General features: G+C 46.8%; 1 protein-coding gene across 7 annotated transcripts in view; it reads left to right on the forward strand.

Annotated features, from left to right (window-relative positions):
• The window catches only part of ADAD1 (adenosine deaminase domain containing 1), a 437,856-nt gene that overhangs the window by 237,831 nt on the left and 182,719 nt on the right, over nucleotides 1-17,306 (forward strand). For all 7 annotated transcript variants that reach the window (XM_073572015.1, XM_073572016.1, XM_073572013.1 and 4 more), the window contains 2 exons: nucleotides 1,359-1,485; nucleotides 9,893-10,063. In XM_073572015.1, the coding sequence (XP_073428116.1) occupies nucleotides 1,359-1,485; nucleotides 9,893-10,063 (298 nt within the window). The remainder of the gene's footprint in view (nucleotides 1-1,358; nucleotides 1,486-9,892; nucleotides 10,064-17,306) is intronic.

Raw genomic sequence — 17,306 nt, forward strand, 5'->3', positions numbered from 1 at the left:
TCTTTCCATTCCCCCCCCCCCCGTTTCTCCACCAGGACCAGGTGTTTTTGCCGCCTCTACCTTTCCTTTCCAAAGTAGTGTCTGCCATTCATCTAAATGAGGGCATTGACCTCCATCCCTTTCTTTTGTTCCGCTCCAAATCATCCTCTGGGAGCGTTCACTGAACAGGTTAGACTTAGGGCGGTGCAGGTCTGTATGGCTAGAAACGCCCACTTTAGGAAGACGAACTCTCGTTTTGTCATTCCTGATGGTGCATGTATAGGCCTTCCGGCCTCCATGGCGCTGCAACTAGGCAGCCTGGTCCTCCATCCACACGTTCACCAAATTTCACAGGGTCCATACATACGCGTCAGCGGACGCCAGCCTTGGTAGAAGGATCTTGCAGGCAGCAGTGGTGAGTTCTCTGACCTGAACTGAGTTTTCTTCTGTTTCCCTCCCCAGGGACTACTTTGGGACGTCCCATGGTTTCCTGTGTCCCCAGTGAAGCGATGGAGAAAACAAGGTCTTTGGTTAGTCAAAGTAAAATCTGTTTCTTGGAGCCTTCATTGGGGGGACACAGCACCCTCCCAAGTTTAACAGCGGTTTACTGTATTATATTGTTAGTTTTAATTTGTGTGTTTTTGTTTCTCTTTTACTTGTTGCTTCTCCTACTGCTTTCTCACTAACTGATTAACCTAGAGCAAGTTGGTGGGGTGTACACTGCTGCGTAGGAGCTAATTTTTTTTTGCATAGTGTCAGCCCTCCTGGTGGCAGCAGCATACACCCATGGTTTCCGGTGTCCCACAATGAAGGCTCAGAGAAACAGATTTTACAGTGAGAAACCAAAAATCCTGTTTTAGTAGTTACTTTTAAGGGTTTTTTATTTTTGGTTTCCCTTGCACAATATACCAGTGGGATGATAGTGCAGGCCGCAGCCTGGGTTGAGGGGGTGTTTTTCCCACATAATTGAGTGACTCCATAATTTTTCCCCTCTGCTTGGTCTAAAAAAGTAACCACTACTGACTACCACATTTTTTGTTCTTGATTTCTCTTAGTGTTTCTTAAAACCAGAACGTTGCCATTTGAAATGACTTTAGTTTTGTGCCATGTCTGTGATCTGCTTTTTTATTCTACAAAATTAAACTACTGAATGAACATCCCCCAAGGCCGATGCAGTTACTTAAATATGTTCCTTTATGTCTGGTGTAGGTTTTTTTTTTTTTTTTGTTTGTTTTTTTAAATATATTTATTGCCCTTTTACTTCTCTCCCTGTTTTAGCTTTATTCACTAAAATGTGATAACAAATTTTATTTGAAACAATATTTTTGATGTGAAAATTTTAAGTTTGAGAAAAAAACCTATTTTTCTTTGCTTTTTAGATGGAAAACAGTGGGACGTTGTTGCATTGGGTACTGGAGAGTCAAATTTTGGTCAGAACACTCAAAATGATGGGAGAATTCTTCATGATTCACATGCTATAGTCTCAGCTAGACGTTCCTTACTAAGGTATTTAATATCTGTGTACCAATATACAATGACAAAAACCAGACTTGTCCCTATCATCGCAGCTTGCTGTCTTTTGTCAGCCTTAATTGCTTGCGATCCTGTTGGAGAACAAACCCTTTAGTGCATGATTACTATCCACTGGACCATTGTGCAGACAGCTTTATTAGCAGCTCAGGCAAAGGGGGAGAATCCATTAAAGGAACTCAGCCAGCACAGAATGACTGTTGTAACCAAGTATGTACAGTATGCTTCATGGTGGGGCCCAACATTTAAATACACCTTCCCACCTACTTGGTTTCTATGTATCTCCACCCTTTTCTGGCCTTGGGAAGCCAGAGCAGGAAATAGTTGGCGGTGGCGATAGAGGTAAAAACAAGTAGGTCGGAAGGTGCATTTTGATAATTGGTCCCACCGTGAAGCACAGAGTGGGCTTGGTCCCACCATGAAGCACTAAGGGGGCTTAGTTTGAACAGTCATTTTGTTCTGAAAGAATCCCTTTAAGGGTATATATGCCAGAAAACTGGGATTCAAGAGTCACTGAGCAACATTTCTAATGAAACCCAGTTGAAAAAATGTTTTCCGGCCCAATTTTATGCAATTAAGAAAACCAAATGCCCACAAAGGTGGTCAACCCTTTAACCTCTTTGTGACATTTGATGTACTATACTGTCCATGTCCGCTCGGGTTTAATGCCCATGGACGGTATAGTACGTCATGTGCGATCAGCCACGCTCACAGGGTTGAGCGCAGCTGATCGCGGCCGGGTGTCAGCTGATTCTCACAACTGACACTGGCACTAAGTGCCAGCAGCGGTCACGGAGCGGTCACGGCACTTAAACCCCAGGAACACCGCGATCAAACATGATCGCAGCGTTCCTGAGCCGGCAGAGGGGCTGTCTGCTCTGGCTTTGGATCGGAGACCCCACGTCATGACTTGTCATCATGACAACATCCGGGTTTCCAGAGCTGAGAGACTTCCTGTCATCCGCAGTGCTGTCAGTATGTCTCTCAGGTTATAGTGTTATAGAAGCTGCAGTGCTGACAGTTTCTATAGCATGTTGATCTGCATGCTATAGAAGCGATCAGCCTGCACAAAATGAGTGTCCCATAGTGGGGCACAGTGTAAAAGTAAGAAATATATATAAAAAAAATTAAATAATTGTGCGCTGTGACTTTTGCGATTTAGTCTTGTGAAAACTCGCGATCTATCACTACTCCAAAGGGCAGAGCCCTGTTTTGGAAGTGACGCTACTGAGACCCATCTGGACTGCCACTCGGAGATATTTGCGGCCTTATTGCCGAATCAGAATATGTGGTGATAAGCGTTCTTGAGGTCCAGGACTGCTGTATAACACTGAGGAAGGAGGAGTTCTACTGCTGACCTTATCGTCTCCATCTTGGAAGATGAGATTATCAGATACCTGTTGAGGTCTTTTCAGGTTTATAATTGTTTTTCGAAATAGGAGGGAAGTAAAATTCTACCCTTCTACCGGAATCTCTTCCAGGACATGTTTGTCTAGGAGTGAGATTACTTCCCCTTCCAGACTGTCTTTCTTGAGAGGACTACATATATCCTCGTGGGGCCAGTGGTGGAACCTTAACTCCATATCTTATCCCACAATTTGCTGGATCTAGGTGCTGGACGAGATCCTCTCCCAAGCTGGGAGGAAGTGCACCTGAGAAGGCCTTTCACTGGGAGGGTTTTTGGTGTCTTTGGAGGGCTTGCCGAAGTAGAAGCCTCTCCCACCTTTGGATCGCTTGTCAGAGTTGTATCTGTCTTGATCCTAATTGCCGTCTCCTGGACCTCCGGCCTTTCTGGAAGGAGCGCCGAAAAGATCTGAACTGGCTGTTTTTAGGGAAATTTTTCTTTTGTTGTCGGCTTTTCCTATTAAGTCATCTAATGCCTGTCCAAAAACAGGAAATTTCCCTCACACGGAAAAAAGCAGAGTTACATCTTTGCCTGTGTGTCCCCCGGCCAGCATTTAAGCCATACTGCACAGCGTCCCACATTAGCCAAAGCTGCTAATTTTGCTGCTAGCCTTGCTGAAGCCTCAGCTGAGAATACTGCCGCTACTCTTATGGCTGGTATTGCCTTTAGGATAATCTCCCTGGGGGCTCTTTGCTCTAGCTGATCCTCCAGGTTATTAATCCCTATCTTAAGGGATCTAACCACACAAGTGGCTGTGATGGGCAACCTTAGTGCTCCCGCCGAGGCCTCCCAGGCTATTTTAAGACAATTATCTGTCAGAGGTTCTTTCAGGGAACCTAAATTCTTAAAGAGCAGGGAGGACTTTCTGGCGACCTCTGAGATCGCTACGTCAATTTTTGGAGCCTCATCCGAGGATGAGGGTGTCTTCTCCTCCAAGGGGTACCTCTCTTTCAGGGAATTGATTATCTGGGACTTCTTCTCTGGTTTTTCCCATTCCTTTTCAATGAGCCACTGTTAGTTAATAGGGAAGGCTCTGCGTTTTTCTTATAGCAAGCTGTCGAACATGAGTTCTATGGCTTTTTGCTTTCTCATCTACCAGCCACATGGTAGGCCAGACTGCTTTAATAAGCTTGTCTGTACTGTAGTTTCCACTAGGAACGTATCATTCTCATCTGAGCTACTTTCTGAGTAGCAAGATTTAGGCTGAGTTCACACGTGGCGTTTTTTTCGCGTTTTCGCTGCGATTTTGCCGCAAAAACGCGAAAAATAAGCATCCCATGCATTCCTATGGGATTCCGCAATGCTGTGCTAATGCTGCGGTTTTTACCGCAGCGGAATCGCTTCGCGGTAAAAACCGCAGCATGCTCATTAATTTGCGGAATCGTGGCGATCCCGCACCCATAGGAATGCATTGTTCCGCTTATTTCCCGCATGTGGCTGTGCACACCATGCGGTAAGTAAGCAGAACAATTGCGGATGGTACCCATGGTCCGGAGGAGAGGAGACTGTCCTCCGGGCTTTGGGTACCATATCCCTGTAAAAAATAGAATTTAAAAATAAAAAATATTGTTATTCTCACCCTCCGGCGTCCCGCGCAGCCTTCCCGCTTCTCTTCACGCTCTCGTTCCCAGTAGTCCTTTGCGAAAATGCTCACGATGACGTCCCTTCTCGCGGGATCGCGAAGTCTCGCGGTCATTCGCGCGACGTTATCGCGAATGACCGCGAGACGTCGCGATCCCGCGAGAACTGACGTCATCGTGGGCATTTTCGCAAAGGATTACTGGGAACGGATGCGCGGGACGTCGGAGGGTGAGAATAACACTATTTTTTATTTTTTTTTTACATTTTATCTTTTACTACTGATGCTGCATAGGCAGCCTCAGTAGTAAAAAGTTGGTCACACTCGTCAAACACTGTTTGACGAGTGTGACCAACCTGTCAATCAGTTCTCCAAGCGATGCTCCAGATCGCTTGGAAAACGCTAGCATTTTGCAAGCTAAATACACTTGCAAAATGCTAGTTTTTCCGCGGGAAAATCGCGGGAATTTAAAATGCGATTTTCCCGCGGACTGGAATTCCGGAATTCTCGCGGTAATTTGCGCGAGAGTTCCGGAACGTGTGCACTTAGCCTTAACTGAGTCCTCCTCTGATCCTGTTTAGTCCTCCTGAGAGATCAATGAGGGGCTGGCCTATCCCTTGCTTAGCTATCTGTGTCTGTTGACTGCAAAGTCCTTACTGACTTAGACTTCTGACTGGATCAGGGATCTCCGGCTCCCAGCAAAGAGGGTGTCTCCTCCGCTACTGTTTTATCAAGACAGTCCTGACACAATCTCTTATTCCTAAGGGATTTTTTGCATAAGGACTATTCCTTATTCCTAGCTTTTGATTTACCCCTTTTTTAGGGACCTCCAATGCTCTACCCCACCAATGTATGTGAAAAAGAGGGGAGAGATGAGACAAGAGGGAGAGAGAGAACAGACATTATCGTACTGGACTTTCTCGATACTCACCACCCGGACGCTTCACAGAACGGGTACCGGATCAGGAGGCCGTCTGGTCTGTTCACTGTCTCCCATTGAGACTAACGACCCCTCCTATTTTAAAATCATGACTATCCGCCTGTACACTGTCCGAGCGACTTCCACTGTAATGGCGCATCTGGCTCTTCTCACCTGAGCGAGAATGCCTCTCCTGCACCTTCTGGCGTGGCTGTAAGTGCTCTGGCAAAAGGCTCTCAATTTTACAAGCTGTTTAGCCGCTGCTGCTTCCAGATGAGAGCAGTCACCTTCGACCTAGAATGGCTGGTGACCCTATGCCAGCACTTCTGACAGCATTACCCCATTTATTAATTTTTTTTTTTATTAATTGATCACCTGGTTGATCCTGCACCTGCCGGCCGCCTGCGCTTCCTGCCTCGCATGAGCGCTGTGTTCTGTGCCTATGCCATGTCTGTGCGCGCCTCCGGCTCCGGATCGTGCATGCGCGCACCGACAACCACTTCCGGTGTGCGCTCTGTACTAGTTCCGGTACGCGCACCGTGTGCTACCTTCGGTGCGCGCCCCCTGTCATCTCAGTGCGCTATTACCTCCAGCGTGCGCTCCCCGACCTACCGGCCCCACAGCTGCTGGCACACGTCCGGGTGCACCCGCCATGCGTGCCCTGGCTTCTACTTTGGGCGCATGCCTGCTTACGGTGCGCGCTCCCGATTTCCAATAACTGCCTGCTCCCAGGTGTCCCCCAGCTGCGCGCACCCAGCTTCCCTTCCGACGTGTGCCCGGGTCACCGAGCACCTGTTGCGGTGTTCCCACGCCATCAGCCGCCATGACACCCGCTGCTGACACCCTCATACCGGCGGCCCCTGTGGACCTGGTCTCAGGAGGAAGCCTCAACGCTGCCCTGGCCACCACTGTTTGCAGGTACTCTTTTCCCAGGGCAGTCCATGGTGTCCGGCTTGTGCTCAACAGGGAGGGATCCCCAAAGGGTCCTCCGAGGAGTTTTACTTCTGCCCGGGCACCGATGTGACTCACGGGCTGCATGGCCACCATATGTCAACAGGGAGGGAGCACAGAAAGTGGCCTCCGTGGACTTCTATGGGGTATGTCGGCATTAGTGAGGGTACACCCAATGTGGCCTCCGAGGCTCTAAACTTCACCCGGGCATTTGTCTCACGGGCTGTGGCCATGCATTCGCTCGGGGGGGTACATGGGAATACATGGCCCCCGAGGCGACTACCGGTACCTGGTGACGGATGTAGCAGACTGGTGTCTGCCAGTAGCCATCCAACCCAGGCCCAGGCATCCTCTTCTTCCTTCTTCAATAATCTTCAAGAGTCTTCATCCTGAGGGTTCCCTATCAAGGACAGGAAACCAACTGATGCAGAGAGAGGAGCTGCCCCTTTTATCTTGAAGGTTTCCTGTCCTTGTTGGGCGGATCCCATCTCTCGTGGTGCCATCATGTGTGATGAAAAAATGTTACTTATTAAGTATTTTGTGTAACATATCTCTGTGATTTAAGGGCATGAAAATTCAAAGTTGGAAAATTGCAAAAATTTCGCCAAGTTTCCATTTTTTTCACAAATAAATGCAAGTCTTATCAAAGAACCTTTACCACTATCATGAAGTACAATATGTCACGAGAAAACAGTGTAAGAATCACCAGGATGCATGGAAGCTTTCCAGTGTTATTACCTCATAAAGGGACAGTGGTCAGAATTGTAAAAATTGGCCTTGTCATTAACATGCAAACCACCTTTGGGGTAAAGTGGTTAACTACAATATGAATTAAGCTGGCAAATATGTTTATAGGCACTGTTGTGTGCATAACCTCAAGTGTTATGCAGTCGACAATGGCTGCAATCAGGGTGGATGATTAGGTATGCGTTTATCATAGGGATCCATTGTAAGAAATGTATACTTCATGGTGAATGTTTTTTGGTGACGTTTTGTACAGACTTCATTTGACAAGTTGTATAGGAAAGTGAATAAGGCTTTCCTATACAACTTGTCAAATGAAGTCTGTGACTAGCCAGAATCAACCTAGAATAACCATTTTGGCCTTTGTCTGGTGGGTGAGAGTCTTTGGGAATTTTATCCCCTTGACTTGTATTCACGTTAAAGGTCGTATCCCGCACTCCATGCAGGCTTCGGTGCTGAGCCCGCATGTTTTCCGGCACATGTCGGCTGATTTCATGATCTGACATGTGCCCTTAACAGCCATGGGTAAAATCACGATCAACCTACAGCTGTTAAAATGTTAAATGTCGATGTCAATCTCTGATAGCGGCATTTAACATGCTTGCGCCAGAATCACGTCACAAATCCCACCCATCAGTGCACGTGTCACATGATCGGGGGTCGCTGAGGGGTTGGCATTACAACACGGGGTCTGCAGGAGACCCCTGTGGTTGTCATTGCCGGATCGCTATAAGCGCCACCCTGTGCCTGTTGCTTATAGCAGATGATCATTTTAGCTACACGTAGCAGGGCTGAAGCCCTTCTACATATGTAGCACAGTCGATCAGATGATCGCATCTTCTATTCTCCCATGGAGACTATTGAAGCAAGTGAAAACAAAAAATGTTTTTAAAAAATTTAAGAAAATAATAATTAAAAAAAGCAAAAATATACATTTTTGGTATCGCCGCGTTTAGAAACGCCCGATGTGTCAAAATGTAAAAAAGAATTAAACCGATAAACTATGTAACGAAAAAAAAAATCAAAATGTCATATTTAGGTTTTTTGTTGCCTCAACATTGCAATAAAATGCAGTAACTAACAATCAAAACATAGTATCTACACTAAAATGGTATCAATAAAAACGTCCGCTTAGTGCACAAAGAAATAAGTCATCGTGCAGATCATGAAAAATGGAGATGCTATGGGTCTCGGAAAATGCTTTTTTTGTGAACTTTAGGGTTTTTTTCACTACTTAAAACAGAACATAGACATGTTTGTTGTCTTTGAATTCGTAGTGACCTGGAGAATCATAATGACTTGTCAGGTTTTAGCATTTATTGATCATGGTAAAAAAAAAAAAAACAGTTGTGAAATTGCATTTGTTTTTCAATTTCACCGCACTTAGCAATTTTTCACATTTTCAAGCACACAGTATAATAAAACCAATGGTGTAGTTCAGAAGTACAAGTTGTCCTGCAAAAAGCAAGCCCTCACACGTCCATATTAACCGAAAAATAAAAAAGATATGGCTTTGGGAAGACAAGGAGCAAAAAAACAGAAAATCCCAGGGTTGTTAAAGGGAATCTGTCACCCCATTTTTGCCCTATCAGCTGCCCGCACCGCCATCAGGGGCTTATCTACAGCATTCTGTAATGCTGTAGATAAGCCCCCGATGTAACCTGAAAGATAAGAAAAACAAGTTAGATTATACTCACCGGGGGGGCGGGTGCGGTGGGTGTCACGGTCCTGTCCTGCCCTCCTCCTTCTTACTACTGCCTCGGCTCCGGCACAGGCATACTTTCTCTGCCCTATTGGAAGTAGCAGTCCTAAAAGTCAATGTCGACCCTTTAACAAACCTTGTCACATGACTTGAGATAAAAGCCAAACCAGAATCTCAATTTGCAGACTCTGTGTTTCAGAGTACTGCCCCTCATCAGTGCAAAGCGTGAGATCTGGTTTGCACTGACGAGGGGCAGTACCCCGAAACACAGCATCTGCAAATTGAGATTCTGGTTTGGTTTTTATCCTAAGTCATGTGACAAGGCTCATTAAAGGGTCGACAGAGACTTTTAGGATTGCTACTTCCAATTGGTGGCACTAGAGTTCTAGTCCTCTTCCTCTATGAAGAGACAATTTACATATTTCCCAAAGGGTCGACATTGACTTTTAGGATTGCTACTTCCAATAGGTGGCACCAGAGAGGAAAAGGACTAGTACTCTAAAGAGACAATTTACATATTTCCCAGAGGAGCATTGCAGCTTTAAGTCTCCTCATCTCTGCATACATGGCATGTCAATCTTCGCAAGGAGAAACGATACTTCTTGGATATTGGAAAAATGAGAAATTGCTAATAAACTTTTAACCCTTATAACCTTTTAACTAAAAGTTACAAAAACTGTGCTGATGTAAAGTAAAAGTGTGAAATGTTATTTATTAACTATTTTGCGTGACATAACGCTTTGGTTTAAGGGAACAAAAATTAAAAGTTTGAAAATTGCACCATTTTCAAAATTGTTGCCAATTTTTTTTTTCCCCCCAATAAATAAACCCAAGTTCATATTGAAAATGTTTGACCACTATCGTAAAGTATAATATATCACGAAACACATTCTCAGTATTTTTGTTTGCTTACATAGCGCCATTAATTCCACAACACTTTACGGACATTGTCACAATCTGTCTAACACAATTGAACACTCAGAAATAATAATTAAATACTTGTTTAATAAAACGTGATTTTTTTTTTTTTAATGATTAGGTTTTCTTTAATTCAACATTTAACTGTAAATATATTGTTTATAGGTATTTTTACAGACAGCTACTTCTCTACTTCAGTGGAAATAGTGTTATGATGAAAAAGTCAATTTTCTGCCGTGAGACCGCTACTGATCTCCTTGCCCTTAAGCAAAATTCAAATCTTTACCTGTATATGAATCAGCTTCCAAAAGGGGCTGCACAAAGCAACTCACAGATGTAAGTATTTCAACAAACTTGTCTTGATCTTACAAAAGTAATCATATATGTTAAATGGGATGTCCCATGATTAAGATTTCCTGTGTATTATTATGCAGCTCCGATTAAAGCGAATAAAGCTGTCTGTAAAGGGTTAGTACTCTAGAGGAGGATATAGCTACCTGTGAAAGGCTAATCTGAGTCTCTTTTTACATGAACAGCATACTAAGTAGAGGCTGGCACAGGGTTTACCTTTTGTTGCAGCTTCTAGCTTACTGCTCTCCCTGATGCTCTGTAATGCACAGTAATCCATCTTGAATTACTACATACAGCTGAACAGCAGCACAGAGCTTCCCTGTGTTAACATGCTACACACTCCATCTCCCCACATATTGGTATCTCCCATCTCATAAACAGGAAGATACACACAACTGTCAAAATAGTGAGACATTTGAGCCCCCAACTTCAATCTCAATTTCTTAAATGGCCAGGGCTTTTGTCACTAAATTTGACAGGATTTTTATCATGTTTTCCTTATTTATATATTTGAGAAAGGGTTATATTTTGGTCTCCTTTCACTTCATTTTTTCTTAAATGGATGTTGTCATATGCAATAAAAAAAGAAAAACACATAGTTATTATTATTATTTATATAGCGCGCCAATAATGCCATGGTGCTGTACATGAGAAGGGAGGTTAAATACAAAGTTATAGATATCGTTAAAAAAAAATTCACAATGGCAGACTGGTACAGAGGGGAGAGGACCCTGTCCTTGCGGACTTACATTCTATGGGATAGTGGGGAAGAGACGGAAGGTCGGGGGGGGGTGCAGCAGCAGCTCTGGTGGTTTTGAGGCAGCGGCTCGGGCGGTGGTGAGATGGCAGAATGGTTATTGTAGGCTGTAAGCTTTCCTGAAAAGATGGGTTTTCAGGTTCCGTTTGAAGGATCCAAGGGTGGTGGATAATCGGATGTGTTGAGGCATGGAATTCCAGAGGATAGGGGATATTCGGGAGAAATCTTGGAGGCGGTTGTGTGAGGAACGAATAAGTGTGGAGGAGAGTAGGAGGTCTTGGGAGGATCGAAGATTACGTGAGGGAAGATATTGGGAGATTAGTTCAGAGATATAGGGAGGGGATAGGTTGTGGATGGCTTTGTAGGTCAGTGTTAGTAGTTTGAACTGGATGCGTTGGTGAATTGGGAGCCAGTGGAGGGATTTGCAGAGGGGAGAGACAGGGGAGGAGGGAGGTGGATTAGTCGGGCAGCAGGGTTGAGGACAAACTGTAGTGGTGCAAGAGAGTTAGCAGGGAGGCCACAGAGGAGAGTGTTGCAGTAGTTAAGGTGGGAGATAATGAGGGCATGTACAAGAGTTTTAGTAGATTGAGGGCTGAGGAATGGACGGATTCTGGAAATATTTTTGAGTTGGAGGTGACAGTGTCATGGATATTTGGTTGATATAGATTTATATCTCTCTGTGTATGCTGCGACAGAGTCTTATTGAGCGCTCAAAGGAAAAGAGGAAGCTACACTTGGTTAGCAACAACTCATTCCAGCAGAACTCTGCCAGTTTATTCACATTCATGGTTTTTTATCAGTTCGTACAAAGGAGTGGTTACTCATTAACATAAAGGCTGAACTTCTTATCTAATTGGTCAGTTTAAATACATGAACATATATGGGTGTCCAACCTAAGGTGACTTAAGCATCAGATGATATACTGCCCCTTGTCTTACATTGTCAGCAAGACTCCAATATCGGCTTGGACCATCTGGCCTAACTTCCTCTTCTGTATTGTCTGGGACAAATGTCACAAGACAATGCTCTGGCTTCATGGGGTTAGGTCATCTTTAGCAACTTATTACAAAGTTCAGAACAGCTGTGATTATATCTCTAAGTGCGCATATAGAAATATATACTTTAGAGCAGTGGTCCCCAACCTTTTTTGCACCAGGGACCGGCTTGAACCAAGACCATTCTTCCATGGCCCGGCAGGGCGGGGATGGAGGTGACAGGGGCGGGGCTTTGGTCATAAGGGGGCGGGGCTATGGACGCAGTTGTAGTTTAGCAGTGAATATTTATCATTTAATTATAACATTTTTAATGTGACTCAACTCACCATAGGTTTTGAATGAGTGGGAGCACCTGGCTTGTTTCTGTTTCAGTGGGAGCACTGGGCTACTTCTACTGATGACAGTCACTGCTAATGATGATTGGAACCTACAAGGAAATGGAGCATTGAGCACTTAAGAACAATTGTACTGGAGTACTGTACATGCTGATTATTTTCTAATCATCAGAAAATGTATGTGTGGTCCCCCCCGTCCAGCTCTGTGTGGCTCCCCCTGTTGTATGCATGGCTCCCCTGTCCTATCCTGTATACATGGCTCCGCTCCCACTCTCCCGGCCTCCCTTGTATATATGGCTCCGCTCCCACTCTCCCTCCCTTGTATATATGGCTCTGCTTCCACTCTCCCTCCCTTGTATATATGGCTCCGCTCCCACTCTCCCTCCCTTGTATATATGGCTCCGCTCCCACTCTCCCTCCCTTGTATATATGGCTCCGCTCCCACTCTCCCTCCCTTGTATATATGGCTCTGCTCCCACTCTCCCTCCCTTGTATATATGGCTCCGCTCCCAGTCTCCCGGCCTCCCCTGTATATATGGCTCCGCTCCCATTCTCCCTCCCCTGTATATATGGCTCTGCTCCCACTCTCCCTCCCCTGTGTATATGGCTCCGCTCCCATTCTCCCTCCCCTGTGTATATGGCTCCGCTCCCATTCTCCCTCCCCTGTGTATATGGCTCCGCTCCCATTCTCCCTCCCCTGTGTATATGGCTCCGCTCCCATTCTCCCTCCCCTGTGTATATGGCTCCGCTCCCATTCTCCCTCCCCTGTGTATATGGCTCCGCTCCCATTCTCCCTCCCTTGTGTATATGGCTCCGCTCCCATTCTCCCTCCCCTGTTTATATGGCTCCGCTCCCATTCTCCCTCCCCTGTGTATATGGCTCCGCTCCCATTCTCCCTCCCCTGTGTATATGGCTCCGCTCCCATTCTCCCTCCCCTGTGTATATGGCTCCGCTCCCACTCTCTCTCCCTTATATTTATGGCTCCGCTTGGCTCCCCCATCCTCCCCATCATACTTACCCTCACGTCGCTGAACTTCCTTCCCGTTGCTGCACGTCCCTGCATCTCGCGGCGCTTCAGCTTCTTCCTGTGCGGAGCGGTCACGTGCTACCGCTCATTAAGGTCCATGAATATGGACGCCACGCCTATGGGAGATGAGTGGCGTCCATATTCATGACCTTAAATGAGCGGTAGCACGTGACCGCTCAGCGCTGGATGAAGCCGCTGCGGGATGCAGGGTGAGTATCAGCTGCTGCACCGCCCCCCGGCTCCCCTTGTGTCCGCGGACCGGCAAGGGCACTGCAACGGCCCGGTGCTGGGCCGCGGACCGGCGGTTGGGGACCCCTGCTTTAGAGTGTATATGCGTACATAAGTATATAGCATAAAGCCTATAGCAGGCAAGTGAGATCTAGATGAAATACATATATATTTCCATAACAATCCCCCTTAGATATCACTTGCCCTAAAATCCTGCTCCAGGCCCAATGCGCTGCTACTCTTTTATGCTGCCAGTGGACTGACATGCCTAGTGCATACATCCTCCTCTGTACAGACTTTCGCAAATGGGCGGTCAGGAGATCTGTTCCTAACGGGGGTTTGGTGCAATGTAATCAAAGTCTCTTAGTTAGCAGTCTATGCAGTCAGTGCATGTGTATTCTCTATCAGGTAGGTAATTTATTCAGTCAGGTAGGTCATCCGCAGCATCATTCCAGCTCAGGTGTATCTTCTGGTATGAAGGCCTTTTCCCGCAATGCGGTGCGTGGATCTAGGTGGAGGTTTTCCTTCCAGGTTGGTGGCGTCAGCGCTTGGAGAAGGGCCATCGGATCTGGGATCGAGTGCTTCTCTTTACGGACTTTTTCCACCAACACTCAGTCTCCTGACTTCAGGGCGTGCATACCAGGCACTGAACCTGGACCTGGCAATTAAGGAAAAAACTCGAGAATGGACATTAGCAAGATTCTTGATTAAATTCAATTACATATGCAGACAAAGTATCATTATGCATAGTCAACTGCTAAGTAAAGAATACCCCTAACCTGGGGGTTAGACCCAAATAAAGTCTCATATTGGTGACAGCTTTTTCTGAGCCTAGGGGAGTGTCTAATGCCAGGGTTTGTCTGTTTCTTGGGAAAATTTTTAGCATGCTGCTCTTAAGTGTCCCACCTAGTCTATAGTGTGGGATGGTGGGTAGTGTGTGTAGGCCTAAGTCTGACCCTACTGCTGATCAGATCTCTTGTGTCAGGTTTGCTGTGTATGTGGGTCCCTGATCACTTGCTATTGCTTCTGGAACCCCCATATCTGCTCATTATTTTTTTGAGAGTATCTTCTTTGCAGTAGTCTTCGCCAACCGGTTCCTTACTGGGAAGTCTTCAGGCCGGATGGCGTGGGTGAGCTTTTCCCGCTTGTCCGATGTTTAATTTGTCGGAGGCCAGACAGCTGCTGGGAATTTGGCTGTTAAGGTGGGAGTCAAGTCTAATCGGGTCATTCATCTGTGTCTTCAATTCTGTGTGAGGGCCATGTGCCCATTGAACCACCGTAGGGTACACACTTTGAGGTAGACTGGGTCTGTTTTGAGGTAGACGGTTTGAGGTAGACGGTTTGAGGTTCCGTCTATGTCTGTGCCGCGGCGTCTCCCCTCCCTCTGTATGGAGACTCGGGTTAGACTGTGTCAGAGGAGGACTTGGGACTCTTTGCATTGGTACAGATCCAGCCGACATTCTCCGGGGATGAGGGGGAAGGTCAAACTGTTGTAGCCTTAGGATACCTTCGGACTCATGCAGCTCGTCTCGGGGAGACGGGGTAAGTGTTGCCGTGGACTGCTGACCGTAGGACTCTGCTGGAGAAGAAGCTTCCCCACGAGGAGTGGGTGAAGGACAATCTTCTGGAATGTTCTCTATCAAATACGTTCGTAAAGGTGGGCACCATTCTTCTGCCTCAGAATTAATATCCACGTCAGAGTCTTCATCCTGGAAGTGATTCAGCTCGTTGGCTGGTGGAGGGGGAGGCAGCACTTCTGTCCAATTCAGAGATGGCGTCTTCACCGGTTTTCCCATTGACTTCTGTTTGCCAGGTTTTCTCGTCTTCAGTCGTCATGTAGTAGCCTGGATTAACTTCAGGGAGCACCTTCAGAATCTTGTCCAAGATGATCCTCTGGCGCTGGAGCCGGAAGCAGTGCAGCCATTTCACGGAGCGGGTGTGGTCCCTCTGGGTTGAGAGTGTTCTTAGGCCATTTCATGAACAGCAGTTCCACTTAGACCTCCAGTTGGTCAGAGGCAGTTTAGCTCTAGGTGATGAGCAGCGGATGCTGGGCCTTCTGAGCGTCCGGGGTTGCAGACTCGAGTGACACCCGCACTGGCGCAACTTGAAGTCTGCCTTGGACCATAGGCTTCCGGGTGCTATGTCCAGCACCTCCTTGGGTAGGCTTGCACCGGTTGTTCGAGCGAGGCTCTTGTAGGGTCACCAGCATGGGCATGATTGATTCTTCTTGGGTCTAGGGTGGAGAAGAGGTCAAGGTCACATCTTCATGGGACACTTTGGTCACCTTCAGTTCCTGCAGTAAGGCTGCGCTCATCATGTGGGGTGGGCAGGTCTCCACCGTAAACTGGAACAGGATGGAGTGTCCTGGCAGTGTCCACATGCTCAGGGGCTTGCAAGCTGGGGAACGTCTGTCTTGACCTTTAATCCCCTTACAAGACACAGAGTGTTCTGATAGACTGGTGGGGTCGGGGATTTTCACTTCTGACTGCACCAGTGTCCACAAGGAAAGATATGACAGCCCCCAGTGATTTGAGGTATTGGGTCCGCTGACTGGGTTTCACATGTCAGGGGCGTGACGTCTGGCGGACCTGGTTTGCCTCTGTCTTATGGACAGGGTTCTAAATTGTCTTCTGTGTTTCTTTCTTGGCCTATTCCTCTGTGGGATGACCTGGGTTGCCGGGGTGCTGTGCACTGGTTCCGGAAATGGCCAAGGTTGCCACAGTTGAAACACCTGACAGGTCTCCTAACTCTGTGTGATAGTTGCTCCTCCATGTCAGTGGCTACCACAGGAGGTCCTGTCCTTCGCACTCCTGGGAGGGACTCAATTCTTCTGGCTACTGCGAGCAGGACATCTACTGCTATTGTCCTGTACTCAGGCCTGGCCACTATCAGCAATTTCTTGATTGGTTCTCTTAGTCCATGCACAAAGGCCTGTGCCAACATTTGTCCGTGTATCTGATCATGAATAGTGAAGCCTAAAATTTGGAATACTTGCCTCACTCTGCCATGAAACTTGTCTACAGACTCTGTCTCGGCTTGGCTCATGTTATGCAGGCTGAGTGCTTGTCTGGCGTTGGCCCACTCTCTAAGCTGTTCAATTAGCTTTGATCCTGATTCCAAGGAATGCACATCTAATTCTGATGGAAGCTTGAAGTGTTCCTTCATGATTGGCCAGAGTGTTTCACCTGCTTTTATCTCCATTATGGACCAGAGATCACTCCAGGTTGCAGCATATGTCTGCTGGCTCTGCTGCATTCTTCGGTAAAATGGCATGGGGTCCATATCTGGGTCTGGCAGATTTTTTAGAATACTGAACACCTGACTAGGGGTGAAGGGCAAATAGTGTGAGTTCTGGCTCTATCTGCCCCTGCCTTCTTGGTGTCTGTGAGTTTCCCCTAGTACTATGCAGCATAATCTCCTCCATGTTCATCAGAGGAGGAACTGTGCCATTGTGTGTGGGTAGTATTCACCCCCTCTGAGACTGCAGCTCCGTGTCAGACTTAGCAGGTGCAGTCTCTGATGGCACACACCTCCCTTCCACTAGCTGTTATATCGGGAGGGCACCTGTGTTGTGTGTGGGGAGTGATTCACTTTCTTCTCCCAGTGTCATAACTGTTTCTTTAGAGAGGGTGCCTTGTGGAAATAGGGACACCTCACTGTCTGGATCTGGCACTGGGCCAGCTGGTGACAATAAACGGAGAGGTGGACGGGAGGGAGAGAGATTGGAGCAGGGAAAGGTAGAGGGGAGGTTGGCAACAGGAGAAGTGAGAGATAGTGGAGGAGAGTGGGAAGGAGACAAGAGGGGGAGAGAGTGAAGACGAGGGCGATGACTGACTAAGGAGGAGAAATGTGAGAGTGTGAAGGTGGAGAGATGGGTGTTGGAGAG

This window comes from Dendrobates tinctorius, unplaced genomic scaffold (genome assembly GCF_039654945.1).
Source record: "Dendrobates tinctorius isolate UK_male_01 unplaced genomic scaffold, ASM3965494v1 ptg000030l, whole genome shotgun sequence".
Lineage (NCBI taxonomy): Eukaryota > Metazoa > Chordata > Amphibia > Anura > Dendrobatidae > Dendrobates > Dendrobates tinctorius.